General features: G+C 41.4%; 1 protein-coding gene across 1 annotated transcript; it reads right to left on the bottom strand.

Annotated features, from left to right (window-relative positions):
• Positions 1-299: 299 nt before the first annotated feature.
• Positions 300-24,366, bottom strand: lmo1 (LIM domain only 1). The gene is made up of 4 exons (XM_037247737.1): positions 23,575-24,366; positions 9,593-9,806; positions 2,779-2,904; positions 300-1,080 (listed from the first exon to the last, which is right to left on the bottom strand). The coding sequence occupies exons 1-4, from the start codon at positions 23,594-23,596 to the stop codon at positions 975-977; spliced, it is 468 nt and encodes a 155-aa protein (XP_037103632.1). The 5' UTR covers positions 23,597-24,366; the 3' UTR covers positions 300-974.
• Between the last annotated feature and the right edge of the window lie 787 nt (positions 24,367-25,153).

Here is a 25,153-nt window from a genome sequence, read left to right as displayed (position 1 = left end):
TCAAATGCTCAAAGTCAGATACAGCCCATTTTTGACCCTTATGAAAACAAGCAAGAAAATCGATGGATGGGTAAATGGGAGTGTGTCGACTTCATTGTACTGTTTTACTGGTATCAGCATTATCTCATAAATTGAATGAAATACAAAAAAGTTTTAATTTTAAACTTTTTTTCCTGTGTCGAATACATTTCTTTTGGTATTTTATTTCCAGGCCGAGTCATCTTCATTATCGGGTGGCATTTAGTAATGCATGAATCACTGAGAGCAGCTCAGTTACCCTTTTCAACAAAACAACACGGTTTGGAGAAGCATTCTTTTATTCCAAATAAAATATTTGTTCATTTTCAACAGTTTATCTAATTCCATCAGAGCTCTGTAAAATGTAACAAAACACCTTTTGTTGCATCATGATTTCAAGAAGTACTTCAAATATAATTTCTCTTGCAAGGCCTTTTTACACCATTGCCGTTTTGGAGACACGATTACATTTTTTTTTTTTTTTAATCAAGTGATGGGCTCCCTCTCCAACAACTTTGGTTTTAGTACAAGAGGAAAAAAACTCACTATGAACATTTAAGAATCTTTAATTCACACTAGTAATAAAATTGCATTACATTTCATAAAATAAATGTTCCAGTTTATATATACAGAAAAAACAGACTGTACATACCCTCCAGTTAACCATTTCTAAAAGAAAACAAACCAGAAACCGATTTCACAAAACATACAAGCAATGAAGTGCTCAGCTTAGCAGGCACAACTGTACATCAACATTTGTAACTGCTCAGTGTTGGGGTGAGGGAAGGGCCAAAAGTTTAACATTTACAATAGAGTCCTCAGGAACTAATAAAGGGGTCTTAAAAAGTATTGCAGGCAAGCAGACAGACGCTTGTCTTTTTCCAAGTGCAGCAGAACATCCATGGTGTTGTGGAACGCGTGGAGCTGATTGTCGCTGCCACGATACAAGGCTCCCACTATTGGACCTGCGACTCGAAGCTCCCGTTCAGCTGACCCTCTTCATAGTCCATTTGACACAAAATCATGTTATTTTTAAGGAAAAACTTGTCGCCCACGCAAAACCTGTTGAAAGAGATAAACACGAGATGATTAGTGCCCACGCTGTGACAAAGTGATGTGTGTGTGTGTGTTTGTATCGCTGACTCTGAAGCAACTTGTGTGTGGAAATGTTCCCATCAAATAATAATCTTACAATCATTGTGGCTGCCTTGCAATAAGATCATTGACATTATTTCTAATCAAGACGGGATGTAATAATCGCGGGCCAGACAGCGTTCCAAGTGCTGGAACAAACATAAACAACCAGTCGGTCTAATTGTTGGTATTTCATTACAATCATTATTGATTGTCAAAGACCCAACCTGGCTGTATGTTCACAATTGTCCTATTCCACTTACAATAAGACCCGTGAAGAACAGTCTCGCATGTTTAAAGGTGTTGCCAAACCAAATTAAGAAACACACTCATCAGTCTGTAGATTTGGGAAATTAATGCTGAATTCAACCGTAACAGCAAAGCAATCATTTGTACTTTGAAAAAAAGGTGCAAAGAGACGTGAACCGACGCCTTGTTCATCCACTTTGCACAGACACATTTGGGAAAAAGGACGACCAAAGTTCTGACATGCCAGAAACTCATTTGATGGTCACCATGTGAGTGGGACTCTCAGAATCAGACTTTAAACAGACTTATTTGTGTTTGCCTAGTTTATGCAAAAACTGGAAGGCTGTCATATATTGTTTTAAAGCTGTATCTTAAAATTTTAGTGATTCTCAAACTTGTCATCATTATATCAATGATCTGAGCAACACATACCATCCTACGATGGAATTCCTCATTGATTATAAAATTCTACGAAAATGCACTACCTTTGTAACTCAGGTGTCAGATTCACATTAATTTAGTTGTAGATGATGAGAAACGACACTTGCCAGCATACGGCGCTTGCATCTCACATTTCAAAAGCAAAGAATCGTCCGAATGACGGTCGTACCTTGAAAAACACGTAAGTCGGGTCACCGTTGTATCTGTTTATGTTAGTTCAATCGACAGATGTCAAGGGTAGCGAAGCTATAGCAGAACACAGGTTGGCTTTCGTTACATGCCATGCTGTTGAAACGGTCATTACTGTGCCAGGTGACACTGCGTCCGCCAAGTGAGGGGAAAGAGAGTGCGGTCATAATTCCCTTACAGCAGGTGTTCACTATGGTAACTGAACGTGGCCCGCACAAGGTTAATGGGCTTGTGCTGTGCAGAAGAACAGGGTCACAGCACCCCTGACAAGCATGCAAAGGACATTCTGCTCTCAGACTGGAGCCATTACCAACAGTATTCTAATGGGGGAAAACTATTTGGATATGTCATATTCTGTGTATAGGCTTTGTGTTGACCCCAATTGGATGCGTAATTCATGACTAAGAAAAGAGCCTTTCACACCTGTGCCCATGCAGGCGGCGACACGGCTGCCTCTAAAGACCGACTGTTGCTGCGCCCTTGCAATTAGATTTACAGATCTAGCTGCAAACTGCTGCCAGTGTGTGACAAGAAAAATAATTAGCGGGCCATTACAAACACAATGCGGTAACCTTTTATTTTTTACAACAGAATTTCACTCTGGCTTCGGCGAGTGTGGCCCGCACTAATCAAACCAGACAGTCGACTGTGTTGCACATGAAGAGAGAAGCTATTTCCGCACCTTATGATGTTTAAAAGCTATCGGCCGTCTTAACGCTCGTTTTTTTTTAGATGTCTATTGCTTACCTCTGGTTACAAAGCTGACAGGCAAAACAGTCCAAATGGTAAACATTATCTCTGGCTCTCATCACCATCTCAAAGGCTGGGATCAGTTTACTGCAGGCTGCGCAGTTTCCCGTAGTACCAAAGAGCCTGCAAGACAGAGAGCACACACATACACACGCACACACACACACACACACACACACACACACACACACACACACACACACACACACACACACACACACACACACACACACACACAGATTAAGCCACCTTCCCTTTACATTGATGCAATATAAGAGCAGACAGAATAGACGAGCATAAAAAACCAAAGTGGAAAAATGGGGCAGAATAGCAATATATTGCATGAAATTCACAAATATTCTTGCTCTGTGTTGGAGTTAATGAGAGAAATAAACATAGATCTTAATTCTTGCCTAATGATCTAATTAAAATGATCACATGGCTTTAATCGCCTTCAAAGCATACTGTATATCCCGTGCAAAATGCAAAAACAACAAAAACAAGTCAGAGGTAAATCATGTGGGTTGCTCAAATTATTTTTATTCTCCCAAATGAAAAAGAACTATTAATGTGTAAATCAGCTGGGTTTTGCGCAAATGGGTTTGTTCTACAATGAAGCTGCATGTTAAAAAGATTTCTCGTGCATGAATACCCTTTTCTCACTTTTGAGTATTTTTTTTCTTAGCCATAAATATGTTCCCTATACATGGATGACTAAAAAAGAGCAGATTCTAATTAGTGTTTATATGACTGACTTCAAGAATGTTACTTTCATCGTCTCGTTTACTTGTGACCGAATGCAATGCATTGCGTGCCTTTTAAATATTTTTTTTTACTGCATTTATTTCTCTGACCAGAAAAAACAAACAGCATCTTCCTTTAAAATGTTGAGTACTTTAAAATAAAAAGTTTATAAAAACTTTACAGAACATATTGCTTAATGTTATTGCAAATAAATATAGATACAAGAGCCACTGTGCTGCCTGTTTTCGAAGTTTCCCTCCTACAATGATCAGGATCATTATCAGGGTTCGACAGAGACCTCTGAAAAGCTGATCATTTGAATCCGGTGTGTTGTTTTCCTAGATAAATTACTGCAATTATGTGCAAACGAAGTAAGATAAAGTTTGTTTTAGGCACACAAAGAAATAAGGCCGCAAGTACCTTTTATCTGTCTGTATTCACACTTAATGTGGATTTTTATAAGTACTGATAGATTTATAAAGTATAACCTGTTGGGAAAATGCCTGCTTTATAGCTTTTCAGGCGGTAATATTAAGTCCACATAAAAGCTTTCTCCCTAAATTTGTAGGGGCACAGATTGAGGAGTCACCGTGTTAATGTTTTTGCTTGTCTAAGTTGCTCTCATTCAGCTGCTATCACCTTGTTAAAGAAAACATCCGTCCAGCAGCCCTGCTTCTAATTAGGGGCCATTGGCCCAGAGGAGTTGCAGGGAAGAAACAGGAGAGAAAGTGCCGTTATGTTCACGTAGAGGGATTCATAGGGTGTAAAGCAAAAACATTGTGACAACAACTTGATGTTACAGTCAAATGTTTGCTACACCGTGCACATCTGCGATCCGTAGGAGAGTCGGGAAGGGATTTACCACTTCCTGTTACAAGATTTTTGAACACACTAGTGTGCTGCTTCACAGTTTCTCTTATAACACCACGATTAGCAATGCTATTTCTTAGCCCATTATTGCTGTTTTGCATTGTATCTTTTTCATTTATTGCAGTTAGGTCTGAAGTGTTCCCCATGTTATATAAAGTTTAGTGTATAGAAACATCTATGATGGGCGAAATCCTGTGCCAGATGGTAAATGGACTGCACTTATATAGCGCTTTCATCTACACCACATGGTGCCCAAAGCACTTTACAATGCGCCACATCCACCCATTCACACACACATTCATACACGAATGGGAGGCTGCTTCCATGCAAGGTACTGCCGGGTCCACACTGGGAGCAAATTGGGGTTCAGTGTCTTAGAAAAGTTCATGTCTCTCCATTGTTCAAATCGATTATCTAGTGTTATATGGCCACACACTAACACCAATCCAAAACAAATCTCCATAAACATGATGCATATGTTAAACTGTCTTTGCCACAAATCTGCTATGTTTTGGGATTATATTGGGTGGAGGGTGTCGTAGTTTTCAGGAAAAAAGCTTTGGAAATAACCCATTTGTATTTTACCATTTGGCTTAGTTCCAATAATACTTAAACAATACCATGTGGTTGCAGAGTGCCTGCCTGGTAAACACAGTTTGAGTTTTCTCATGAAATGTAAACTACACACTGAACCAGTGGATCAAAAAGTGCAGTGATCTTATTTAAATTATTATTATTATTATTCTGTGACATACACCACGTTCACTGATGGTACCGTACATAAGCATGGCATGTCCCTTGATGTAACCTGACTGGTTCTGAATCTTGTAGAATCTACTTTATTCCCGCTAAGCTGATCTGCCTCTCAATTTTATTTGCTACGCGCAGGCAAATACTCTGCTTATTTTCTTCTCTCTCCACCAACAAATTGGGTGGCAAAACATATGAAATTGTGCTGATGCGAGTGTGTGTGCAGTATTTCCACCAGTAAATGATGAGTCTGCGTTGTAACATCAGCAGAGGTTCACGGCCCAATTGGGCTTTTTTTTTTCCTGCTAAGAGGAGATAAGAGCTGGAAAGATATATTCAAACACATTTACATTCGGGTGAAGCTAAAAAGCCACTGGAGTTGAACCGAAAAACCCCACTCTGCTCTCTTGAGTGGAACCTGATGGGAAACTACAGAACACAGTCACGTTGCACAAAGCACAACAGCCCATCAATGTAACACTCCAAGGTGTGGATATTAGCTGAGACACGAACTGACAATAAATAAGAATTGATCTTTAAAGTGGCTGAATGAACAAATCTTTATCTTCATGAATGCTTGGATATTACTCTGATTAAAAATCCATGACTGACAAATGAGGAATTAGCTTGTCAAGATCATTCTTAACATGCTGAGTGCAGCGACGAGAATTCATGCAATGCAGAAATAAGTATTCTTTTCAGATCTTTTGTGAGTGTATCATTCAAACATCGTGTTTAATGCTTTAATGGCAGGAGTCAACTAGCACATGTAAATTAATCCCTCTTCTTATATGGATTGAATGAATCAATGTTCTCCAAAGAGAAGTTACTATTTCCACCTAATGTGCAAGGTGCTATGCAAAATACATCTAATGACATCCCAGGACACTTAAATTTGTCAATCAATCATCTGCACTATATTGAGGTTTGAAGCATAAAAAACTCATTAAATGTACACACCGGGATTAATTTATATGGATTGACTTGACCAGATGTGACAATAAGATTGCTTTCTTCAGTTTGTCACTGATTATGAACACACTTGCATATTTAAACTGGGAAAATGCAATTTTAGCAACACCACAGAGTGCAGTACACGACACCGGTGCAGACTACTAACCAGATTAATAAACTAATTTTCAGTGAACATTAATTGTGTTAGCGTTATAATGTCTGAGTTTGATCTTGTACGGGATGTCATTCGATTGGTATACCTAATGTGATGGTAATATGTGTATATGGGCCGGATTGTAGTGTGTAAAAAGGTGATCTATGAGTCTTATAAATTATGAGCATGGTCACAGAACAATTAAACTCATATCTGTAGTCACCACTGCGCTATTGCATTTTGTATCGCCTTCAGGTACTTTTAAAGAAGCCTGCCATCAGGACATGACAGATTTGCCAAGAAAAACTCCTTGATGGAGCTATCGTCATCATCACCAGTTTGTGGATAAATTCTAATGTTCATTATCTTGGAAGCATTTTCCTCTTTCAGTTAATTATGCTGTCAGTTTGATGAGTGGATGACTATTATGTCCTCTCTTATATATGAAACAGGAGATTAAATTAATTCAGAGCAGATGATCAAATCACAACTAGATTGTCAAGCCTCTGGTGGAGTCATATGATACGGAGCCCTTGACATAAATGAAACACCTAATTAATATGTTATTATCCTTTTGTGATAACAGTAGGCTCGCAAAGAGGAAAAAAGGTATTGTATTTGTGAACTTTTTGTAGTGCAATCACTTGGAGGGCAGTGGGGGACAGTGGCACAGATGTATGTATGTGTGTGTTGAAGATTCAGGAACGCGTGAGTACATTCAATAAGCTGCTAATGCCACTGAAGGACAATCACAGATGGAGCTCCTATAATAATTAATGGGAGCATGGCAGGCTTCCAAACCCTGGGAAATAACCAAAGTGTGTTTGATCCACCCGCTTGTTTTTAATGTAGTGCAGAAGGCTAATTCAGTGCACAGATTTAGCTTCATTACTGCAGGTGAGGGACGCCTTCATCTTAGTTCACAGAGGAGGGAGCAAAGAGAAAGAGAATGACGGGATGGAGACTCACGACATGAACACAATCGGCACTACACACAAAGCAAGGTTTTTAATAGCAGTTAGTCAAGCGGCTTTGGCCATTAAATGTTGTTTCATTCTGAAGCGCAGGCACTCCTGACCAATACCAGAGCATGAAACCCACTTTCTTTTCAAAAATCCATAATTTGCTATTAAGAATTCTTGATTTTATTCGTCGGTCTCCATTTTACGCCCCAGCTGTGACCTCAACATCTTGCCTGTCTAATGCTCGCAAAAGCGTTTCATATTTCCTTCACCGTGCCGGCGAGGTACTAACGAATATATTTTTACACACAGTCTACACACCCCTGTCCAAATTTGTTCCAAAAAATGTGAAGTAAATAAATAATTTAAAACGTTTTTCCACTATTGATGTGAAGTCTAACCTGTATAACGTAACTGAATTCATTAAAATATCATTTTGAGAAGGTTAGTAAAAATAAAGTCAATGAAATCAAAGGTTTAGTTGTTGTAGTAGGCTTTTCATGACACCTTTCCTAGAAGAAGCCCAAAGATTTTGTGCAGAATTCAACCATTATTTCACCTCACCGTAAAACATTTTGCCGTGTGTTTTGAGATGTTTATCTTGGGTCATTAAGATATTTTCTTATATAGTATATATAAACATGGCATCTGGACAGGGATGTGACTTTCTTCACACCCTTTGTATGTGGGATGAACAGTTGACAAAGGTTCTATAAACTAGAATATTTGTGGTGATTTAGAATGACGAGCGCTGTTGGAGTATGTGGCGGTAAATCAGAATAATGAACTAATTAAAACCTGTATTAAGAAGCCTGAGAGTATCAATGAGGGATTGGACAGACACGTGGGCAGAAGGGGAATTGGTGAATGGGGGAGGACAGTGCAGGGGAGGGGGTTTTAAGAAGGAAGGGGTGGGTAGCAAGGGCACCGGCATCTCTAAGGCAGCCTCTGGGGGATTCCCTCTCGGATAAGTGCTCCGATCTCATTGGGAATGTGACTTAACGCTCAGGAAATGGTCATGTTTAATTTAACTAGCAGATGGTAGGGGCATCTGAAGACTGTGCGTGTGTGTGTGCGTGTGTGTGTCAGGGGAGACAAAGACACTGGTGAAGCAACAAGGCCACCTTGAGGTTTCTCTCAGTTCACTTGATATGACATTCGTTGCACACCCCTTCATGTAAACAGAAACAAAAACAACAACTAACAAAAGAACCTGGGACAATAACAAGACAGTAAACATTCATTTGAGTTGTCATCTGTTTGCTGCAATCACATCAACAAAAGCAAATTGGTAAGGCCTTTGCTAACGAGACCGATAAGTATGAATCTTACCTTTTTTGAAAACATTGTGATTGTGTACAGTACTTGGATAATATACACTCTAACCCTAGACTGCTTCTGGATGATATTGGTGGCCTGGACACCTTATGTTGTGTTTAGCACTAACACTGCTGCAGGTTAGACGAGCGTTTCCTTGACGGACTCGCCACACTTTGATTTTTTTAACCACAGGTCCATATGAAATAATCAATACAGTCAAGTATTAGTATTACACAATATTGATGGCAGCAGGTTGGATCTTGCTTCGTGCTTGGAAACATATTTTCTGCTGCATAACGTAATGTGATAGGAGATGGTGTTTTTGTTTGCCCGATATAGTTGCCGTTTTGTGATGCCATTCGTCTACGAGTCAAATTTCAAATTGCAGCAAAACCGCAGTCATGCTCATGTCCATTTTCAGCATTTAGACACTAACAGTAATGTCTGTTTTGAGTTTTGTGGCTTTGAAACAGGCAGAATAAAATGCTTTGAATGTTTTTTTTCCCCATTTCGGAGAAATGTACCTGTAAAAATGTGTACAAGAAAAAAGTGCTAGAGACTAAAAGACTACCGTGGCAGGTTGTGGCATTATGAAATAAAACTAATTTGCTGAAATTCTTGTTTGGCTTTGACCTTGATCTGTTTTGAGTGATTGCTTTAGAAAAAGGCAAGACAAATGTTAGAATTTGAAAAAACATCCATTTGCTTGAGCAATTGTTTTGGAACCTGTTGTTATTGCTTTTCCAAACAGGTAATGTGTTTCACAGGAGATGGAATACCATTGTCAAAGAAGTTCAGATGTAGCTTAAAGTATTAAAAAGCCAGTTCCGCATTTAAACTACTCTGCTGAGTTTTGTTTTTGTCTGGATGGATTCCACAATATCAAAAACGTCCAGAAGTTGCCCCGAATGTAGCCTGTGGTAAAATATCCACCTGCTATCCTCTACTAAAAGGCAAATAAAACTTTTGTGATCCTTTGACTTGACGTGTACTGCGTCGTAATGCTGCCTTTTGTGTTTGTGTCGACTGTGGTGAAGCGATTGAGTGTCTTTCTTGCCTCAGGTAGTCCCGACGACACAGGATAAGGTTGGCTTTCGTATAAAGGGTGGAGCCCACCTCCCCAAGGCGGCAGTCACAGCAGGCACATTTGAGACAGTCCTCATGCCAGTATTTGTCCAGGGCCTTGAGTAGGTAGCGGTCTTTAATCTTGCGATTGCAGCCAGCGCACCCCTTCTGTTTCCCTTTGGGCTGGACGGAGAGCATCGGCACACCTGGAGTGATAAGGAGACAAACAGCCACGCGTGATTTACGGCCGCGGGAACCCGAGTGACTTTTCATGTTCTCTTTTTGATAAGCCGGCTGCTTCCGCGGGCATCTAAGCATGCCCTCACGTGCAGCCGCGGCACACCGCCGACCTGCTTCATATGCATTAAAGAAAAACACTCTTCCATGTACAGTAGATAAACACACGGGTCGCATTGGACTACAAAGCCCTCACTCGTTCATTCAACGAAGAACACGCTGTAACACTCGTGCTACATGATCACTTGCGGCAGCCAAGAAGCGCAATCCATAATACATCAAATCTGGGATCTGTTTTGCTTATTGTGGTACTTACAGCAGACCGTGTAGTGCATTAGTTACCATTTCATCAAGCCCATTTCACTCAACTGTCCAGAGCTGTAAAAGCTCCTCATGGGCTTTGTTTGGTATAGATTAACATTAACCTTTTAAAAAGCCTCTGACCGCAAAACACGCTGCTACCAGACCCCAGTGAGATATGTTATGGCCTAAGTGCCTTTTAGCATACACTCACTCTACTTCATACACACACACAGACACACACGCACGCACACATGGAGCGCGACAGCCTTTACACTTATCTATGCTCATGTGTCTGCAATGAGTGAGCGCAAAGTTACCCAACTCGCAAATTGCCCCGGTGTCACGCAGGCCCCCTTTAAGTGAGCCTTTTAGCCTCCGAAAGGACAAATAAAGTCCATTTAATAACTGCACTAAACACTAATAGTCTATGTGTGGCTGACATTTGTGTTCGTACTAAAAGCCCCCCTTAGGCCACTGCTGGTACCGAGGCAGGGGCGCGCAGCTCCCCTCTGCAGCACTAACAGGTCTGCCACAGCTGAGAGCGCCACACAACAGCTCTTAAGACACTCTCTCACACACTGAGCTATTGATCCATCTAAAAGAACACACAGTGGACGCCACTTGCCACTCTCTTTCAAAATACCCCCCCCCCCAAAAAATAAAAGTAAAAATTGAACACCCAGAGATGGGAGAGTCGGGTGGGTGAACGTGGGGGTGCTGTCAGAAATTGGCCTGTGTGGCGATCCACCTATAAAGGCCGAGACGTGTGACATCGACTTCTGTGTGCCTCTGTTTTTATGCTTCAGAGATAAGTGAAGGAGAGCAAATGTCTCGTGTTGGACGATTACGCGGCTGGTGTGTTTGATTTTGTCCACGTGCTGTTTGTGCTTGATGCCCAATTGTAAACTCAGCTTCACTTTGCGCAGTGTTTCTCTCTGCTTGTCATGTTTGCCCTTCAAAGAACTGTTTTTGGGGGGATTGTGTGTGTTAAACAACATTGATTTCTGGAGGCTATGTCTTCTTTGTAAACATAAAAACATGATCCTGTACAGCAAGGATGGGACGTTTGAAAGAACATCCTTGGAAAATTCAAGCGTTATTGTCAATTTGTTCATTCTTCATAACATTTTTGTTCAAAATTGTTTTTGAGGAATTCTCTGACATTTGTTGAACTAAAGAAATGCTGTGAAAAGTAAGAGCAGTGCAAGAAAACGCCTAGAGAAAGGCAAATTATTCTGCAGCTCCGAGCTAAGACTTCACAGTGAAATACACAAGCCAACTAAAACAAACTGTAATCTGCAGACTTTGGTTGACAAAAATTAACTTGTTGGCATGTAAAAGTTGAGCATGTGTAGTAGCACACTAACTTACTCTGTCTGGGGGATTCTAATTCACATTCAGTTTGTTATGGAGGATTACAAATATTCTTTTTAATTTCAGGAAAAAAGTATTTACCAAATTTTGCTCACTCACGGTTTAATTAGTGTAGTCAAAAGTATTGATACATTATCACATTTATTTGCACAAAGTGAAAAGTGGTTGTCTTAATTTTTCATTTTATTTATTTATGTACTTACACTTTTTGATTATTTGACAATTATATTTAAATGATTATTTATCAGCTATTCTGTTTTCATGTCCTACTGTTTATTTATTTTTCTGCAGCAACTTTCTGCTTATTGCTAAAAAATAGTGAGTGACTTTCCCTCAATACACCAAGAAGTAGCGTTTCGTGTTTATAACCTTCAAGATATGAAATCTGAGCAATACGCCGACTGACGAATAAAATGAAGCTAGTATTTTACAGCCAGCCACTTACAAAAGTCAAAGAACTCTATAAATTGCAGTCATCTGTATCAAAGGTGAAATAAATAATCGTATTAATCACTAGGCTTTCAATATAAGTATGTGGTCTGGTAGTGTTAAGTCATCTCATTTGTTTATCAGATGTGAAAAGTATTGTATCTAATTGGTTTGGTTCTACAATAGAATCCATCAATTAGTTTGGCCTTTCCTCCATCCCACTGTCCTCTAAATAGACCTCTTGAAGTTGCCTCATTATGATCACAAAAACTTGTTATAAATACCAGTGTTAGGTGCAAATAAAGCTAAAAAGCTTCAAATTCAAGCCGCAGTGGCTGAGGGCAGACTCTTCTACCTGCATTTCATGGCTTGTTAGGGGAGCTTTCTGCAGGTATGCCAACCATCCTCTTCTGACAGGCTTCCACAGAACTACAGAGCAGTCATAATGAGGGGAGAGAAAATGACTGTGCGTGTGTATGTGTGCGCACGTGTTTCAGTCTTTTGAAAAAGAAAACATTTAAGTCCCTTGGGGATGACAAAACTCTTTTAATTTGCCTTTCATGACAACTAATTAGGAATTCCATTCAAAATCTTTGCTTTAAATAAGATAACTAATTATACAAAAAGGTCGTTCCTCCACCTCTTGAGAACTACTCCTAATTGGTTGAAACCGCCACATTCTTCTTAAACATATCACGTGTGTGTTTTACATCCTGCTTGAAAAGGCCAATGCTTCCAAAGATTAACCTATCCTGGAATGACTGGATTCTGGCTCCGCTGGATGTCTGCTTGCTTTAAAGCCCTGCTGAACTCATCAATGTAAAACACCAACAGTGTCTTTAATGTTTGCAGTCAGTTACACATTCATTTTGTCTTGCACATGGCCCAGTTGTTTGAGAGATGAGCCAGCATCAACTTTCAAGAATTTAACAGGAAATCAGACTATGGATATACGGTGGACCGTTGCTATAGTGAATTTACTCGACGGTTGCTTATAATTACGGCTGAAAGATTTTTAGTCTAAATAGCATTTCAAATCATCTACAAACATTGTTGTATCCAAAAAATATTTTGAAATTTTCTTCAGAAAGACATTTCCTTACCGCTCAACACACTTGGGGTGTCAGTTGAGGTAGAACTGATAGTCGGGCAACCGGTTCACAGACGGAGTTACAGTGAGTAAAATAACCTTTCATTTGACTGTAGTCACGAAAGGTACAAGGTGTGTCAGAAAAGTTTCAGGACGTAAAACTTTAACTCCAAACTCCAAGTTTTCCTGGAGTTTTTTTCTGCCACGCCTTCATGCAAGGATTCTTCTAGGATCTCTGCATCTCCGTCATCTTGATCTCGAGAAAGAGGGACAAAAACAATCACATGCAGCCAAGTTGGGAGAATAGGGCGGTTGCTGACTTTGTATCCAAGGAACTGTCAGATGCTCAAAATAATGTGAGCAGGTGAATTTTCATTTGACATACTGGTTGATTATCTTGCTTGCACTGAAGGGGCAATATGTAGTTTGTATTTTACTTATTTATAGGTGGTGGTGGTGGGGGTACACTCACACGCCAGTCTAGGAACGTTTCTGTTACCTCGTATGCATCGCCACATCTCTTTTCATTTCACAGGATACATTTTATCCGTCTAAGCAGAGCGACACAACTTATCCGCCCTCAGAAGGAATTAAAATGCCATTAGTAGCGTTTGCCAAGGTCTGTCATGGCTCTCTTCTCCCATCCATTCACTTGCTTTAAGATCATATCTTTCAACAATATGTTCTATAACTTTTTCTTTTCCAAGCAGTTTGCCAGAGCACGTATTTTCCATTATGGCGATAGCATCCGATTTTCTGCGTTACCCTATTTAGAATTTACAGCTAGCACTGATCATCACGGAACAGTTTTGATGTATTGACGGATTTAAAAGAAAATGCGTTCCACCGAGCACTCAATGGAAAAAGCTCGCAAGTGGAGAAGTAAAACGATCACACGTGTGACAAGACCCGCATGAGCCACTTTAACAACTATTGATGAAATACATTTCTGAGTTAGTCTTAGGATTTAATTGCTGGTATTTCACTCAAACACTCTTGGCCAATACATTGATGTGTCATGTTCTTTGTTTAGTTTTGATTTGAACTTTGGTTTATTTTTCCATTCGTCAGTGTTATGTTTTCCTGGTGTTCTTTGTATGTGTGGTGAGATCATTGTTTCCACCTGTTCTTCTTCGCCCCATTCCTTGTGTCTTCCAATCAGGTCCCTCAGACACTTGTGTCTTGTCCAGTTGTTCCTCATTGTTTGATAAGTTGGTTTGTATTTAGTTCCCTCCTTTCTGTTCAGTCTTTGTTGGGTCACTATCATTGGTCATATGCATTGTGCTGTCCATATCATCCCTTATATTTTGTTCTCCTGGTTCTTGAGTTTTGCCATGACCAGAAGTGCCTTTGTTTTTTGTTGTTGTTTAAACCCTTTTTGATTGAACCCCTGTCCCCTCTCCCTCCCTGCACTTGGGACTTCCATTCCCCGATACCTGACATGATGCATTTCAGAATTTAATTTGCATTACTTTTTGTGGCATGGCCTTCCAATAAAGAGACAAAGCAACACTTAATATGCTGAAGTATGCAAATATTTCGCATCTTAATGATGACCAAACTGATAAGTAAAATGGTACTGTAATTGCTGAATAATTTACGGTTAATTAGCTTTTTTTGATGACCTAATCAATCATTTGCAGCTCTCTTTTGCATGCCTCATTGTGCACAGAGTAAGATTGAAAGGAAATGGATGCATACTCTCAACATCCTCCTACACTTGCTCCCAGCGGAACATCTGTTCTTTATGTCACTCAGCCTTAATAGCAGAGGGGACACTTGCCTCGCCTTGCGTGTTTTGTTAAAGGCCATTTTTGATCAATTAAAAGTTACGATGCAATGTGCCCTGTGCCAGTTCACGGGGAGTTAAAAGATCTTGATGAGACTAGTTCAGCCTTCCTGACACATGGCAAGGGCGGTGGTCTTTCAAGGAGGTGGAAGCTGGCCCCGGGTGGGCTTTCTCCCAGGGGCCCCCCAATAATTCCTCGCCGCAGCTGCAGCAAATATGAGCCACACGCCATGGCAAATTACATGCCGCACGTTCCAAAATGGGCCCATACAGCCGAAACAAAGTGCATTTGTCGTCATTATCTTTCAAATGTCCGACCTCAACGTACTCGTAAATAAGACGTCAAGCGCACATTGATTACCCAATCACCCCTCAAAACCTATTTGATATGTTAAGAGTAAACAGATTGCAAAATCATAATGCTGATATTGCGACTGCCACTCTAGAAGGAGTAAAGGCTAATTTGAGCCTTTTAAGTTTTTGTCCTCGCTGCCAAAGGTACACAACGATGGGAGTACACAATCAAATTCATCCGAGGACCCGAGTGTCTGCTCCAAGCGTTAATGGGGAGCTCATGCAGATGTCTTGCCATTGTGCTCATGAATCAGCCCTTTTCATTGGGCTTCTGTCATTGCTGTAATTGAGCCCATGGACACGTTTCTCCACTGCCAAGACAAAAACACGAGACATCTGTTAATAATATCTGCTGCAAAACACATGGCAGTTGAAAGCAGCCTGATGAGTGCATTTGCAATGATAAGTCAAATAAAGAGTACTGATTCACTGCGTGATTCATGTTCCCATCCTTGGTTGGGGCGCGTGTGAGCTCCGAGTCAAAGAACAGAAATGCGTGAACACACGGAGGCAATCACACTGACACACACTATTAAATTAGGCACTTTCTCACTGAGCCCAAGTCAATATTACATTTCATACTTAGCGTGTTTTTTCTCTCTTTTTTTTTTTTCTTTTTTCAAACTCAACCCTGTGAGAGCCCTCTATGTTACTGTACGGCACAGCTACATTTCCAGATGGTGCCGTATGAATGCCGAGGTCTGTGAGGTGATTTCTGGGACTGTATGCATGCTATGATTACAACATAATTAACACCCACAGCAAGTGGGAGCGAGCAGACAGGGCTTGTGCGGATGAGGAGGGGACTGTTCATTAACAAGATGCACTCTCTCAAACTTTGCAGCTTGCTGCGGCTAATAAGGCCCGGTGAAACGGAGCCCAGCCGTCCCTCGCATTGACCCTGGCACTGCCTGGGATAAGGGAAGGTTTTGTCTCCCGGAATAATTGCTCTTTTCACATGTTACAAGTGTCCTGACCCCCACTGTCTGCAGCCACTTTTCCTACCATAATTACTCCTGATCCGCTCCAAATGAGTCAGCCGCATTAGGGCTGCAATAACACTGGCCCGGCTTCAAGCGCGGCATGGGGAGTCTCAGCAGAGCAGCCTGGAACAGGACTGCCTTTTCTCCCGGCCCACGGTCATTTCCATCACGTCAGAGGTGCATTTCTTACACTTGAAGTCAGCACGAAGGGCCTGGGCCCTTTTTCTAAGGCGTACAGGCGGCATTGTTAGCTCCCGGTGTTCACGACACACTGTGGTTTGGCTGCAAACTCCATCCCAATTAACGGGAAAAACTTCATTAGGGTGTTTTTTTCCACACTTTTCAGCCCCCTATTATTTTTAATTTATTCACATGGGGTTAATTAAAAGAAATGTATCACAGGGATATGCAACAGCTTTCTAATTAAATTCATTGCTGGGTTTTTTTTAACACGTGAAACTGGCAGTTTCCAAATTATAACAGAAGGGGACTTGTTCCTTGCTTAGAAGAAGGGGAAGATTATGGCTCAGCAAGGTAAGCTGTCAGGAAATAAGAGTGAAAGAGTGTGAGATGGCATGAAAAGGACGAAAGGATGGCAAACATTTACTCGACACATCTCTCAACAGATAAATCACAAACTCTTGAAAGATGGATGAATTTACTGGTCCAAATGCCAGCTGAAAATTGAGTGTTGCATCTTGTAAATCAAATGTGGTGATTTTGGCCATGACCTGAGCTTTTTCTGCCACTTTTGCCTGAAGCTGATGAGGTCATCACGACTATTATCTACAGTACTACTACGATGCAACACAATTATACATATATTGTGACAATACACATCTTCGACTCATCCTCTGTGACGACCGACTAAAATTACTGCAGCTGACTGAGTATTTTTGACTGACCTCATTCATGTCCATGTGCACTATACTGCCCCCGGGTGGTCAAGACGCATACATCGGAAGTCGATTAAAGCAAAGCGAAAAATGTAGTAAAACAGGTTTAAGATTTTATGAATTACAATATTATATTTATTAAAAAAATGATTACAGCGTGTTTTAGGGCGAGGCTGGAAATTAATTTCCATGCATTTCAATGGTGAAATTGAACGGGTGTTTTGAATTTGACTCATAACTGTATTTCAAATCCAAACTTCAAGTTTTCCCCATTGGAGTAATCACCCTGGGGTGTAACATAGTTTCCAACCCTTCTTTGCCCCACCTTCACAAACTCCTTGAAGGATTCATCTGGGAACCTCCGCAGCTGTGTTATCACGGCCATCTTGATATTGTCAATGTCTGACCGCCTTGAATGTTGAAATGAGAGGGAAAAATGATTCCGGGAACTTTTCTGACACCACCACAACCATGTACGCAACTCTGCCAAAACATTTTGAAAGTTTAGACTGGTCGAAATGCGTTTTAGTCCACATCAAAAATTCATTTGAGGAGGGAATTAGATGGATCCCTCAAAAGTTTGTGTCGGGAAGTAGCGTTCAAAATCCCCCCCACTTCCCGGCAATTACTGCACACTTATTATTGCTAAGGAAATGCTAGGAGACAGGTGTGTCATTCAGGGTCCTCAATGTGTCAAAAATGGTCTTGGGGGGGAGCAGGAACACTACAGTGCACCCAGGGAGGCACTTTAATCCTGAATAATGCAGATTCCCCACAGGGGGCAGTTATTTAACTGCACGGGCTTCTAATGTCATTCGAACACGTACTTGCACACCTGATGGGGTAAATAATGAGAGACCTCGCTTAGGCGAACATTCAAGAAGATGTTCGTGAAGTCAGTCAGTCTTCTAAATGAGGAACTTGATGAGATTTGTACTCGCCAAGCATAACAGAAGGCACTATGAGATCCAATATAAAACTACTGCTTTGGCGCTGATAATGCTTACATGTGAGGTTGTATTTGTCTAACAGACATGTCAATTATTTTCTGCAATGGTCAAGGTGTGCATGGAAGTAGGGGGGGAGATTTGCCGATTTATAATCACAAATCACTAGCTTCATTTGTCATGTAAATACGGTTCTCAGATCAAAGGCTTGCGAGGCAACTGTCTGCATCAAATCAAAAACAATTTAACCAAATAAAACGTGTTCACAAAGAGATCCTAATTTAGAGTAGTGTCATTTGCATAGAAATTTGTTGTCGCAAATATAATGTGTTTAGCATTGATTAAATCAGTAACTGCAATATCCGAACTCTGATAAATTAGTTTTAACAGGGTCGAAACTTACTCCTTAATCAGCATTTTTAATTCAATGTTTGAGACTTGATTTAGTGAAGGTCATCCTGTGAGAGATTACTTCTCAGCATGTTTTCTTTTAGATGAGCCAAGGCACCCAAGAGTGGTGTATTTACCAGGAAGATGGCTGTATGATTTCATAAAAGGAGAACCCCACAGTGCTCTTATCACTTTAATTCTCATTAGAAATAAATTCTCAAAGAAAAATTTGAATAAATGAACATGACATTTTGCTTGTCTAAAAACGGAGCTGTAAAGGTCATTTTAAGTTGGAATTAAACTATAAGGATTTCAAGGGTGTCGTAGTGATACGTTGGCAACACAAGATTCATCTAAGGACGCTGCATTTAATGAATACAGTATTCAGTCAAATCTGTTTAGATTTAAATTGTTGACATGTCATACAAAAATGACACATTGCCTTTCTCCATTAGGAATAGCCTTTTACCAGGTTGACAACATGGTTGTCCCGTATTCTCTATGAAATGATTTGATGCTTCTCTAGACTTTTTTAAAGACAACAACTTGCGGCAAGAATAATCATCATGACGTGTAATTTGTCGCCAGGGTGGAAAAAAATCTCACAACTGAAACAAGCGACTTACTCAAGTGTGTGTTTGTACTTTGGATCCATCACTACAGTACTAATTATTTCCCATACTAAAAGCAAGTGGCAGACACGATCTAAATTAGAGCAAGCAATCCATTCTGCTGGCCTACCTGATATTGATAAACACTTTTTTTGGAATCACTAACTAACAATGGATGACTCACACATTTTTAGTAGGGGATTTTCTGCTTACACAACATCGACATTCCTTCTGAGCGTGTCTGTTTGTTTCACTTCAAGCTGTAATACATCAAGCACCTACAACGTCCTTTAATTGTGCTTTAAAAGTATTGAGTCGTCTCCCCGTGTCAGCAACCTCCACCAAGCGCTCATAGAAGGAAATATGATGTTTGTTTGGGTGAGACAATAGGCAAACACAACTCGGCACATTTTAATTGAACTTGAAGGGGGGCATCTGGTGGCAAACCGAAACAGAAACCATTACAGGGGTGGCTTAGAATAAAAACTTCTTCTTCTTCACTCGTATCTCAAATATTTTTGGATCGATCCAGATTTTGTCTTCTTTGTGATCTCCAGCTGACAACCACTAATGTAAATTATTGCCACCTACAGGACTGCCGTGAAAGTTTTATGACTATGTCAGTGTAGCGTATTGGTTCTCCTGCGTACAATTAGCGACACTTGCTGGTATGTGCGACACTGTATGTGCGACCACACAGGGTGTCGTTTCTAGGAGAGGGGGATGGAGGAAGTGAATGAGATTGGGTTGATGGTTGGGGCCCGCCCCCCCTTCAAGCTGCATACAAGAGCCGGAAGACCGCAAACCTGCCCCTACCTGGCACTATAGTCTAGTGCACTGAGTGCACTTATTCACTCCTGGGGTTGTCAAACCTCTGAATCGTCCTGATGAAAATGTCACGATTTTCCATCAAAGTGTCAGTGTAATAAAAACCGTGGAGAGTGACAACATTAATTACAATGGTTGGACGAAACAGAAGGTTGGACAATGGCTGCCGAAGGCCTCCCGGAGATCATGGGTCCCCCGCTACGCACAGATGACAGCAAGCCTTACATCCAGCCTGAGGCAATAATAAACTGGATGCTCTTACGGCTCAAGAGTGCATAATTGAGTTTTTGCATCTTGCTGATGAGTGTAGCCGTTTGCATCTGAGGCGAGCGGGCGGACGGGCTTACTCGCTAACACGTGTCTCAATTCAGTCTCTTTAAATTCATCCAAGATTGTGGGAAATGAATGATACACTTATTGCACACTTGAAAACGTGGAACAATCACACATGATGGGGATCAAGAGGTTTAATGGTGACAGAGGAAATTACCTCTAGTGAGAATTCCGCCGAATTCAACACATATTGCTCACAAAAGGGTACACGTGTGACTTCCTGACTACAGCTTTAGGATATTCGCGGCAGTCAAAACACTGAGAGCACAACTCACTTGCAATGGAGCGGAGAAAATGCTATTATGACATGGCTGTAGATCAGTCCATGTATATAATTAAATAAATGAGAAAGCTCATTTTCATGAATAATTGCAAATGGAACACAAAGCTGTTACCCCAAAATATGATGGACTTGGTTGCAAGAAAAAAAAAAAACACTCCTGCTGACTTGTGGGTTTGTAATATCGTTCAGGCCCCAGAGCTCACAAACCTGATGTACTGTAATTTCAATATTTGAAATGGGCAAGTTTAATTTTGAAGTAAGCGCAAACCAATAAGCTGAGAAAATAGCAAACACCAGCGAGCAAATTACATTCCTGTGGAAAAGTGAAAAGACTTAAGCAACATATAAAAGTAATCTCCAACTGGAAATTAGAAATCAACCCCGAGAAACCAAATAACAGAAAAGAAATATTACTGTCCACTTTCTGAATCAATATAACATCGCTACAAGACAGTATTACCATGGTAACACCGGTAAAGAATGAAGCAATTCTTATTATTTCAAAATAAAAATGTGAGCCTGGAGCCCAAGGTTTATTACAGCAGCTGACAGATCACCAGTCTGTGTTCATCTGAAGGATTGCTTTTCAATCACACGCTTTATGAGTGTACACATTTTCCAGGACAGTGTGATAAGGGAGCCGTAAATTAACCAGCGCGAGGGAACCAGAAACTTATCAGTCGCTGGAGGATTTGGCTTCTGCTTAAGGTCAGCGTACACTTAATGTGCAGCGGTGACAGAACGGCTGAATATTCCGCCACGCGCGTACATTAAGTCATTCTAGAGAGGTAAACATGAGCATGTTTTACTGTAACTTGATGCCTTGCTCAAAGGCACCTCGGTTCCAACTCTGACCAGACCAATTGAAACTTTTCACTGGCGTGCCAAACTTGCAAAACTCCACTTCGCCCTGTGTCTACACTTTTACACGTGCGTCAACTCTCAGAATACACTCATTGCTTCAGATTGACTTAGGAAATTGTGGACAAGATGGGCATCATGAGCAGGTGCGAATGTTGAAATGCCATTATTTGTGGTTTGATCCTGGGAAGCTCGGGAAGCAGCCGATCGTAACTGCTGGCACACGAACATGTAATAAAAAAGGAATTTTCGCATTACGTCGAACTTAAGGCGGCATTTGAACAGCCCCTCACATACCGCAAGATACCACAAACGGTTGCGGTTGTACTTCTTCGCCGCCTTTTCCTATACCGAAGACAAACTATTGTTGCACGTTCCAAAAAAAGAGAAGATCAGTGCCAAGATACAAATAAAATTATGTGGCTGCATGTTGTGGCTTTCTGCGATATTTTTTTTTGGTCAATTCACTTGTCAAGTCAATTTCGGGTTTCTCAAATAAGAAACTATGAAAAGGCTACTTTTGAATAATTATTTTTCTTTATTATTCTTAACTTCTCTAAAAGTTAGTGACGATAGAAAAATGGTTCCGGGGTGACACTTGAGAACCAGCGCACAGTGTTGACACATTGGGAGGGACTTTTATCAAAGTCAAAGTCAGTTGACATCTGTCAAACAAGCACCCTGCGCCTCTTTATCCGCCACATAAAGAATATGAAGCTTCATGCAGAAAAGCACGCTTGTAATTAAGAAACCATTAAAGGCTGTCATTATGTGGCCACCCAAAATTGCCCCCTTCCTCGAGCAAGCGCCGAGCGGATGCATTAGGCGAGAAGGTTGAATTGACAAGCCTATAACTTTACAGCCAATAAACGTTAAGAGGCACCGTAATGAGCCAGACCAGATCGGAGCAGCTCTGTTGCCAAGCGGGCCGAACTGCGGGAGGCGCTGGCCGTGTCCGGCAAATAAAGGGTGAAGCTTTTAGGCAATGAGCAGCAGGTGATCTCAGCTTTTCTGCAAGTCCTAATGCTCCTAAAAGCCACTCTCCCTGGTTCTGTAATTGGGCATCAGTAGTTAATGTAGTATTGACTGCATTACATGCTCTTGTGCATCCTTTCCCACTAATGCCATTTGCATCACCTTGTACATTTACCATATTGCTTAGCCAATAACTGTTAAAAGCAATCCGGGTCATGAATCATATAGGGAACTTTTAGCCGGACAGACATCCAAAGCAGACTATTTACAGTTCAGTTAATTTGGATACATTAGCCGCACAGCATGGATGTCGCCGGAGAGGCCAATTTATGTCTTTGCCACAAAATCTAATGGTTTTGTGATGCCTAAGTGAAAGGATGCACTACTAAGAGATGAGAAATATCCATTTTCAAACATAAATAATGGGCTCCAAATGCATCCATTACTCACAGAGAAAGAGCCCTAAAATGTGCAGTCGCGTTATATGCCGCAGTTGGTGAAATAAGACAAATTGTTGTATATTTATGGCGCATCTCAGCGGCGTGGTCAGCAAAGCAAGCTTGGGGAGACTCTTTAAAAGTGTCACAAGAAAGAAAACTTGCTCTCAGACCTCAAAGTGCTCTTTGCCATGTACATCTATGATGTCTGCTTGAATATTAAAAGCGTAACACATTAATGGTTTTAATGCATTCACAGTACACTGAGCATCATTTAGACCTGTGGACCAGCATGTGATAAATGCACTGCATGTCTCCGCGTCAGCTTGAATCCAAAATGGAACATCATTAGAGAGGCGAGTTTGAGTTAAATTAAAATTAATTAGATTGCCTCGCCCATTAACCCAAATACATTGAAATAGATAAGTAATGCAAGTGGGCCTATTTGGATGGGAAAAGTGAGTCAAGGCAGCGCGGCGTTATCCATAATTTGCAATCAAGTTAAAAGCACTCTGCTGTCATGTGCCATCCCGGGGAGGTTGTCAGAGGCTGACTGCCTCTTAACAACTTCACCCAGGCAAAAAGCACTTAGCAGGAGACTTGAAGCTCTGCACATCAAGTGTAAATAAACATTCCATTCTCTTTGTGCATTTGGAAGAGGAACTCTGCGTGGGTACATCTCAACTTCGGGATGCAGCGGTGTTATACACAAGCACAAAATTGATGGAAGGGGGGGGGAACATGAAATTTAGGAGACTTGGTGTGGTTCGAGGCTCGGGGAAGCTCTAAATGTGTTGCGAAAATGTCATCCAGTGTCCTGGATGTAACATCCAAGAGGCGGGGATGTTACTCACCCTCTTCCTTGTCCAGCACCATCGTCCTAAGGAACGAGGAGTCCTTCCCCGGCCGATCCGTCCTTGGCTCCAGGAGGCTGCGCGGCTCGCTCCGCTTGGAGCTTCTCACCGGGATTGTCTTGATGTCGCGGTGCACAGCGCGGGCTGTGCGGCGAAAGCTTGACTTAACCAAGCACCTTTTCTCTCAAATTAAAAACGACAGTAACGCTGACTGCCGTGGCCGGATGCGCGTCTCGCCACTTGAGCTGCAGCCCAAATAAATAAGCCCAAAGCGCTTTGAATGACTTCCATGCGAATAGAAAAGGCGAATAGGCGGCGTGAAGCTCGACTAAATGTGCCGTGCGGTGCGCGCTAGAAGGCGGATAAAGCGCACGCCGAGCTGGGCTGAGCTCGCTCTTCTCCGGGATGTTAATATGCTTCCCCTCTCGCTCTCATTTGCTCCGAGACGACAACTACATTCAAACAAATCCAATTGCAAATGTGACAAAGTGCTCCCACCGCCTCTGTGCCCGCGTCTGTGCGCGACCCGCTCCGCTCTGAGCAATAAATGCGCCGCGCACGCTTCTTTGCTGCGACCCAAGGATTCCCCTGTTAATTAAATCAATTCATTATGCTCAGATCTGATTAGCAGCCCTTCCCCCCTCTTTGAATCAATTATTCAATACACAAACATAATTGCTTGTGCCAGAGGTGTCTAAGTATTAGCTTATTTAACTCCAAGGACACTAATTACCCCTAGGGCAAGGGAACTTTTCTCATTAATTCTGACAAAACACAAAAGCACAGCTAAGGGAAAGAGAAAGTGCGTGCGCGCGCGCGTGATAGAGAGCACGCACACGCACGTAAGGTTGTATTGATGCGCGGGTGGACGCGCGCACGTCAAGGAGAGAGAAAAAAAAGGGGGGGGGGGGAGAGCGAGAGAGAGAGAGAGACAGAAAGAAAGATGTTGCTCCATGCTATACAATGAAATGCTTTCATTATGCTCCTCTTCTTATTTTTCTTGCAGGAGTAGAATTAAAGTGTCTAATTGCGGTCTGCTTAGCAGTTAATTAGCGTCGGACACACTTTTATCATACATGCTGCACAGATAGGCGCAGCAGATGGGCTGACTTTTTGATTAGTGCCGAGATAGGAGGTTCACTTTCAAATCTGCTAATATAATTGTTGCCTGTCATTGCCAAGATGAAAGTGTTGATGTTGCATGTCGGTGCCTTAAATAGCACCACTTTCCTTTGCCCTGCAGAGACTGTTAACCAATTAATGGTGAGATCCAAGAAAGATTAGCCATTTAGGAGAGCTGGGAGGAATAGAAGGACAAGAATGTTGGTTTGTCAGCAGCCAGCAGGCCGTCTATGGTGTGAGCTTGCTCAGTCTGTCCATGCCTTCTGTTACATTTTGCACCGCATATTTTATGTTCTCAAGAGCTACTCTGTGCACACAAAAAAACATTTCCAGGAAAGTACTGTCAACTTTTCAGATTGTTGTGAGGGCACTGTGGGATGCTCCTTGCCATTTAAAATAAAGAAACCATATTTGGTCATTTAAAAGGGGAAACGTTATGGGAAATTGACTTTTTAAT

Source organism: Syngnathus acus, chromosome 3, assembly GCF_901709675.1.
Source record: "Syngnathus acus chromosome 3, fSynAcu1.2, whole genome shotgun sequence".
NCBI classification, from domain to species: Eukaryota; Metazoa; Chordata; class Actinopteri; order Syngnathiformes; family Syngnathidae; genus Syngnathus; species Syngnathus acus.
Note: the sequence above shows the minus strand (reverse complement) of the source record. Positions and strands in the feature narration are given on the sequence as shown.

Excerpts from the sequence above, each read along its gene's own strand:
- lmo1 (XM_037247737.1), bottom strand. The coding sequence starts at position 23,596 with ATGGTGCTGGACAAGGAAGAGG. Across the intron at positions 9,807-23,574 it reads GGTGCTGGACAAGGAAGAGG|GTGTGCCGATGCTCTCCGTC; the intron begins GTGAGTAACATC and ends TTATCACTCCAG. Across the intron at positions 1,081-2,778 it reads TGTCAGCTTTGTAACCAGAG|GTTTTGCGTGGGCGACAAGT; the intron begins GTAAGCAATAGA and ends CTCTTTCAACAG.